Source organism: Leptonychotes weddellii, chromosome 6, assembly GCF_054177405.1.
Source record: "Leptonychotes weddellii isolate Sample4059 chromosome 6, ASM5417740v2, whole genome shotgun sequence".
NCBI lineage: Eukaryota > Metazoa > Chordata > Mammalia > Carnivora > Phocidae > Leptonychotes > Leptonychotes weddellii.
In genome coordinates this window covers 50,777,157-50,784,910 of record NC_138374.1, presented here as the reverse complement: position 1 = coordinate 50,784,910, position 7,754 = coordinate 50,777,157, and the positions used below count along the sequence as shown (strand labels likewise).

General features: G+C 56.9%; 1 protein-coding gene across 1 annotated transcript in view; it reads left to right on the top strand.

Moving 5' to 3' along the window:
- The window catches only part of COL13A1 (collagen type XIII alpha 1 chain), a 76,016-nt gene that overhangs the window by 44,667 nt on the left and 23,595 nt on the right, over positions 1–7,754 (top strand). The window contains exons 19-25 of the mRNA XM_081823097.1: positions 815–859; positions 1,247–1,315; positions 2,365–2,388; positions 4,274–4,327; positions 5,357–5,401; positions 5,772–5,924; positions 6,546–6,644. Coding sequence (XP_081679223.1) covers positions 815–859; positions 1,247–1,315; positions 2,365–2,388; positions 4,274–4,327; positions 5,357–5,401; positions 5,772–5,924; positions 6,546–6,644 — 489 coding nt within the window. The remainder of the gene's footprint in view (positions 1–814; positions 860–1,246; positions 1,316–2,364; positions 2,389–4,273; positions 4,328–5,356; positions 5,402–5,771; positions 5,925–6,545; positions 6,645–7,754) is intronic.

The window sequence follows — 7,754 nt, the reverse complement described above, 5'->3', positions numbered from 1 at the left end:
GTGCTCAGGGACGAAAATGCTCTGGGGGGAGGGAGGGTAGGGGCAGGTCATCAGCAGGTGACAGTGGCTCGACATTCCACGAGCTGATCGGCTTCAGGGTCATGTGGAATTAAGTTATATTAAAGGCTCTGTTGTCCCTTTACATACACTTTCTGTCTTGATTTTTAAAATTTGTCTCTGATGTTAACATTGTCCCAGAACCATTGGGACTGAGGTTTGTTTTCATGCATTCCCCATAGTTCTGTCCTGTTTCCAACAGCAATAACCCCCAACCCCACCCAGCGGGGAGGTTGAGCGCTCCTAGTGCCTTCCGCTGAACTCCCTTTCTCCATCCGGCAGTTTGGGGCTGTCACATGCAGAGAGGCCCCTGAAAGAACCCATGGTCCCTCCATGGCAATTATTGACCCCTCAGGTCACGGACTCTTGCTCTGTGAGCCGAGTGGAAATAAACAGAAGCAAAGGGCCTGGTCCTCCGAAGAGGTGGCTGCCATAGGGGGCGGGGGAGAGGTGGCCAGGCAGACACAGGTCACAGGTGCAGTCCCTAGCAACTAGCCCAGACCAGGAAGAAGGTCTTTCAGCAAGAAGCCAGAGGAGCCCAGAGGCGCTGGGAGGCCCAGAGGAGGTGAGGCAGGTAGAGATGCTCCTGAAGGGAAGGAGCCTGCACTTCCCTACAGGAAGGTCGGCAGCCTCTTGGCCTGAGTGAAGATGAGCCTCCCAGCCCCTCCAGGGCCCCTTACAATGGCCCCTCTGGGGACAGCAGGTGCTCTCGGATCCAGCCTTATCCCTCTTTCACTCCAATTTTGTCATGCAACAGGGGGAGCCTGGAGCAGCTGGAGACCAGGGACCAGCCGGCCCCAAGGTACGTGCATCTCCCCCGGAGTCAGAGCACAACATCTCGCTCCCCTGGGGTCACAGTGTGAATGGCTGGACTCTGGGCCTTGAACGGGAGGGAGGGAGAGAGACCTCTTTCTACGGTCATGGCAGCCATGATGGGACTCGGTCTTCTCTAGGTCTGTCTAGTCCAGAGTCTGTCGCATAGAGTCTTCTGTGTTTGTTCTAGAACCTCTAGGCATCCTCCCTCAGTGTGGGGAAGCCCCTGACTCCCCGGCCTGCAGCTCTGGGTCCTCCCGCGTGCAGCCAGGCTCAGCCCGCCTTGGCTACGATCCCACCTGGTAGAGAGCAGGCAGCCTTGCGCCCCCGTCCCTACTGGCCCCGGCCTGGGGTTGAGGCCGCATTTGTCTTGCAGGGCACCAAGGGGGAACCAGGGAAAGGAGAGATGGTGGACTACAACGGAAACATCAACGAGGCTCTCCAGGTGAGTGGGAGCTGGCCCAGAGACTAGAGATCGGGAGGCGCTCAGAGACCTCTGGGCGCTGCATCACGGCCCTATGAGGGGGCACTTCAATGCCCCCATTAGTGTGCTTGAGGGCAGGCTATTGGGCAGAGCTTCCAGGAGAGCGTCCCCCTTGCTCTCTCTCCCTTGGCCTCTGTCTCCAGCCTCCAGGCAAATGCACCCCCTTCATTTGGCCACCAGGTGGCCTGGCTCTTGGTCTGGCCCTGCCAGCAGGCTATCCTGGCTCTGAGGAACTGAGCACCATAACTGGAGCATCCTGGCACCCTGGGGGGTGCTGGTCCATCCAGGGTTCTGGAGCCCCAGGTCTTCAATAACCGTGGGGTCATTTTGTGGGGAGTTGTGGAGGAAGGGGAGCCCTGTATGTTGTAGGATGTTTCGCAGCATCCCTGGTCTCTATCCACTAGATGCCAGGAGCACCCCACCCCCTGTTGACAGCCAAAATATGTCTCCAAATGTCCCCGGGGGCCAAACGCCACCCCCGGGTGGAGAACCATCCCTTTAAAGGAAACTCTGTACCTCTGTGGATCCATTTACGTGGTGTACGATCCTGTCTCCATGCCAACAATCGTCCCCCTGGTTTCTTGAGTGGCTCTGTATCTTCCTATTCTGCATTCGTTGTTTACGAGGAAGTATGTCAGAGCCTTGAAATCTGGGTTCTGGGGAAGAGGAGAGAACAGGGGAGGGTCCCAGTCAGTGATCAGGGAGAAGCAGAGACGTTGTGTCCTCCCTCTTTGGCAAAGTGAAGGGAAGCAGGCAGTCCGTTTCAGGGCCTGTTTGAGTCTGGTGTAGGACAGCTTCAGAGCAGCCTGGGTGAGATATAGAGCATTCTCTGTCCAGTCTCTGTGAACCTTGGGGAGAGGTGGGAGCGGCATGCGGTTGGGAGGCACGGAGCCCACCTTACTGTGCTCCTGAGGGGGACCCAGCTCCCATGTTTCCATGCCTGGGCCTAGGGGACCCTCCAGATGGCTCTTGACTTGTTCTTCAACTGATTGCATGGCATTGGTTTTTAGGAGATCCGAACGCTGGCCTTGATGGTAAGTCTTCCTCCTTCCCTTGGGCACCGGGCTGAGGGCTGGGGGGCCCGGGCGGGGGGTTGGGGGCCAGGGGAGGGCAAGGACTTGAGGTGTGGCCTCCAGAAAGCCGGTGCAGGTCTGCTGGGTTAGGACTGACCCTGAAGTGCCAGGGCAGAGGGTGATCCAAGCCTCAGCAGGGGCTCTCCGGAGCCTCCCCTACCCCGGGGCAAGGCGGGGAGGTCCCTGCTATCCTCTGGAGCGGCTCTTCACCCATTCCACCGCGCACTCTTGTCGCAGCGTAGATGCTGGGTCCCCATGAAGCCGCGTCAAGGAGATGGAGGTACAAAGGAGGATGCTTTTATGTTTCTTGTACTCAACCTTCAGCTCATAAAATCCATAACCCTAAAAAATCAGGAGCTACTCAACCTCCATGTTCTCACCTTTCCTAGAAATCAATTTCATTTTCTGCACTTGGAAAACCAGTGAATTCCAAGCCCGGATTTTGCATGCATACCTAGTACCAGTGACAGGCCTGTGGATTTTTGTAGTGAATACTTATAGTTAAAACAACTACCATGAGGTTTAACTTCCAGGAGGAGAGAAGAAAGGAGATCCCAAAGTTCTCAAACTATTGGAATTTCATCTCACTTAATGTTTTATTTTTATTTTTTTAAAGATGTTATTTATGTATTTGAGAGAGAGAGAGAGCATGCGCGCACACACACAAACATGAGTGGGGGGAGGGGCAGAGGGAGAAGCAGACTCCCCGCTGAGCAGGGAGCCTGACGCGGGGCTCGATCCCAGGACCCTGACGCGGGGCTCGATCCCAGGACCCTGACGCGGGGCTCGATCCCAGGACCCTGACGCGGGGCTCGATCCCAGGACTCCAGGATCATGACTTGAGCCGAAGCCAGATGCTTAACCCACTGAGCCATCCAGGCGCCCCTGATTTCGCTTACTATTTTTAGTGGCTGTGTGCCACAGAACACTTGGGGATGCACAGCCCCAGACTCAAACACCAATCACATCATGCCTCAACCCCAGAGCTTGGTATTAACATCACGTGATTCTAAAATCAATGAGCTCCATTTGGGGACATTAAAATATATTATTTGAAATAGCTATCCAAAACAAAACTTTCATGGAATCTTTCTTTCGTTTAAAGTCAACTTTGAGGTATAATTTACATACAGTGAAATGTACCCACTTCAGCTGTGACGTTTGATGAGCTTCGACAAATGTATATACCCATGTATCCACCACCCCAGGCACTCCAGAAAGTTCTTTTATGTGCCTCAGGAGTCGATCCCACACCTACCCTCAGCCCCCGGACACCACTGATCTGCTTTCTGTCGTGGTGGATTCGATCTGTCTTTTCTGGAGTATCATCTGAGTGGAATTGTGCAGCCTAGCTGCCTGTGTCTGGCTTCTTTAGCTCAGCAAAGAACGTCTGGGTTGCAGCCATGACATGGCAGACCCTGTGCTTGCTTAATTTTTCACTGCTGAGTAATATTCCATTGGATGGGTATCGCACACCTGCACCTATTGATGGATATTTGCGTTGTTTCCTGGAGGCGTTTTGAAGTCCCTATCGGGGGAGGTGAAATTTATCTTCTTGGAGCCCAGGGGTGCTCGGAGGGAGGACGAGGGAGAGGCTGGTAGGCGTGGCTCCAGGATCCCCCCCACCCCCAACCCCAACACTCTAACCCAGACACACTCAGTGCTTATCCACTTTACATTGTAGAGTCCCCGTGCTATTTCCTTTACAAAAAAACGTTCCTGCCACTGATGAGATGTTTGAAAATGACTGATCCCCATAAACTAGCCTCCACATACATCCCCCTGGCAACAGGCCACCCCTCCTTGGGTGGAAAGTTCTTCCCCAGGTCTTTCTTTTATTTCCTAGGGGCCCCCTGGTCTTCCTGGACAAATCGGCCCACCCGGAGCCCCAGGCCAGAAGGTAACACTTGTCCTGACAAGGGAGATGCAGACCCCACAGAGGCACTGCCTGTGTCCCCGAGTGCGGGAGCCAGCGGGGGACCCTCCCATCTTCCCTGCGAAGCCACCACTGCAGCCTGGCCTCTGACTCCTCCCACTGCTCCCAGGCACCCCAGGCCCTGTCTTGCCCCCATGACAGCCACCCCCACTCCTGCCACCTCCCTCTGCCATTCATCCCCTGCTGTCTGACTTGGGCTCCCGTAATTCACAGGCTTCTCTTCTGTGGTAGAGCTTGGGTCTAGACAAGCCACTGCTCCGGGCAGAATCACGAGGGGACCCCGACCCCCCCATCAGGGAACACGGCACTTGAGCTCCTCCCCGACCTCCCCCCTCCTTTGCTCCCCACCTTTGCTCCCCTTTACTCTGCCTCACCCCCGTGATTTTCTCAGAAAGCCCTGCATGTTTGCACCTCTGTCCTCTGCTCATGAGGGCCCCTGCCCTGACGTTCCTTCCCCTCTTCCCTACCTTTCCAAGTCCTCATATTTCAAGCCCAACTCCAAGGCCACCTCCTCCTTGAAGGCTCCCCTGATCTACCAGGCAGAATTCACTGCCCCTTCCTCTCTGCTCCTCTCATAGCATCGTTATGCCTTGGTGATGTGGCTCATTCTTCACTGGCCTCAAAGACAGAGGCCAGGCCTCTTTTACCTCCCTCCCTGACCTAGAGAAAGGGACTGGGTTGATGTGAAGACGCAGGGAGCTCCCTGTGGGGCGGGCAGGACAGGAGGGCTGGGCTGGGAGCCTGGGGTACCCAGGGTGCTCAGAGGCAGCGTGCAAGATTGTGGCCAACACGTGGCCTGCGGAGCCAGGACCTAGCTGCCTGCTGCGCACCCCCCAGGCCTCATGCGCACAGCTCTGCCCTGGGGTCCTCTCCTTGAAATGGAGGCAGTGCAAGTACAGAGCTCCGGGGTGGCCCTGGCACTGACGCAGCGTGCCGTAGATGACAGTGCCTCTTCTCTGCTCTGACACTGACCTTCTCTTGTTCCGGCCACAGGGGGAGATCGGACTTCCAGGCCCTCCAGGACACGACGGGGAAAAGGTAAGAACAGATGCCCTGGACGAGTGTCCGAAGAGGGACCTTGACCTGGGCTGATGGGGGACGGTGGGGGGTGGGAGCCAAAGGCTCTGGAAGAGGCCCAAATGTGAGCCTTGTGGGGAAGGGAGTGGGGGCCAATCCTGCAGGAGCCTGAGCCCCACATGCTGGCCCCAGAGGAGCCAGGAAGACCCAGTTGGGACGGGCTGGGGCTGCTGCTGAGGTTTCTCCGATTCCGAGGGAGGTGGACAGGCTCTTCGCCTGGGTCAGTCAAGCACAGAAGAGCCATGTCCTTTGGACTTCCCATTCTTTCGTGCTCTCTCTCTCTACCCCCTCCATCAGTGTCTATAATAAGTGTTGCTAATATCTTCTAAAGGGACCTCGAGGCAAGCCAGGAGACATGGGCCCTCCCGGTCCCCAAGGCCCCCCAGGAAAGTTTGGACCTACAGGAATGAAGGGAGAACACGGACACCCGGGGAGCCCAGGAGAAAAGGGGGAGAAAGGGGAGACAGGACAGGCGGGCCCACCGGTGAGTGCCAGGGCGGGCCGGCCAGGACCCTACCCTGGGACGCATGCCTGCCTGCGCGGGGGCACCACGCCCAGCATGGCTTCTGTAGGGTGCCTCCTGCAGCCCAGGCTGGAAACCTGGGGTCCGGAGTTGGGGGCCGGGGACTCCCCTGGGTTTCCCTCAAGCCCCTGGCTTTATGAAGGCCAGTTGCCCACCTCCCCCCAAAAGAGAAGGGGCCTATTCTGTCATCTCCTGTGTCTTTGGGAAAGTCCTTGAGGCTTGCAGGACCTCTGTTTTCTCATCTCTAAAATGGGGCTAATCATGCCCTCCCCGGATACTTCCCTGGGTTGTTGGGAAGGTGATGAGGTCATGGGTGTCATCCTGCGTCTTTGGCAAGCATGCAGAAGCCCGACACCCAGGGGAGGCTGCCTGTACAGAGAAAGCACCTTGCCCAGCCCGGCGAGGCTGCTGACTTGACCCGGGCATCTTCCATGTGCATCAGTGGTTTTCTTCTGTGAAATGGGCACCACCCTAGACCCCTGCCCATGAAGGAAGGGAGTCATGCGTGCATGCCACAGTTGGTCACAGATGTTCAAGCGATGCCCTCGCTCTTGACTAACAGAGATCTTTGTCAATCTGTAGGGTCTAGACGGCCCAACTGGGGAGAAAGGAGAACCAGGTGGCCAAGGGAGACCCGGAGCAACAGGATTGCCCGGCCCTACCGGGCTCCCGGGATTTACAGTAAGGCGAGAGGGTGGGGTATCGAGGTTGTCAGCAGGCCACTGTGGATGAGGGCATGCGAGCGAGGGTGCCCGTCACAGTGGTCACCAGCCTAGCGGATGCCTGGCCTGCAACGAGGCTGCACTAACCCCCGCCTGCCTGGCCTTTTGTCGGGGGGGGTGGCGCTGGCGGGTCCTCTCGATGAACATCTACTCCATGCAGACCACTGGAGTGTGAATACTGGTTCCCACTTCTCAGGTCACAGCACGGTGGCCTCTGCCTTCAGGCACCAGCCTGGCTCGAAAGTGCTAGAGTCTTAGACTCAGAATTCTCCTCTTAGAAGTATAAAAAACCTCAGAGGTCAAACAGTCCCACCTGTGACCTCGGGAGCTACTCCCCAGGGCTGCCCGACTCAGCTGGGACAGGCAGGCAACTCCCAGACTCCTGATGTGTCCCCTCCACCGTGGAGCAGCTCCAGGCTGCAGGGACTGCTCCTGGATGTGGTGCGGAAGCTTCCTCATCAACCGCCCACCCCTGGCCCTCGCCCTGCACCTAGAGCTAGAGTCATTTCTGTAGCTGCATAACGAATCACAAATTCAGCGGCTGAAAACAATGAGCACTTCTGATCTCAGTGTCTGGGGGTCAGGAGTCCAGGCTCGCTCCACTGGGTCCTCTGCCCGGGGGCGCTCACGAGGCTGTGGTCAAGCCACTGCTCTACATGCTCATTCTCTTCCAGGCTCGCCGCTGTCGGCGTAAGTCGGTGCCTTGCCGCAGCCGGACGGCGGCCCTCAGCTCCTAGGGGCTGCCCACGGTTCCGGCCACAGGCTCTTGCCCACGACAGGCAGTTCACATTAGAGCAGCTTGCTTGTTCAAGGCCAAGGCCAGCCGGAGTCTCTCTCAGTGCCTGCGGCCAACACAGGGCTCTGTGTGTGTGTGTGTGTGTGTGTGTGTGTGTGTGTGTGTGATAACCTGAACGTAGGCACATTATAATTTGTAACATGAGCCTGTAACATAATCACAGGAGTGACATCCCATCACCTGGGCCATAAGACGTATTCTATTGGTTAGAAACAGGTCACAGGTCACCGCAGGGTCCACACACGATATCAGCCTCTCCTCCCACGTACTGGG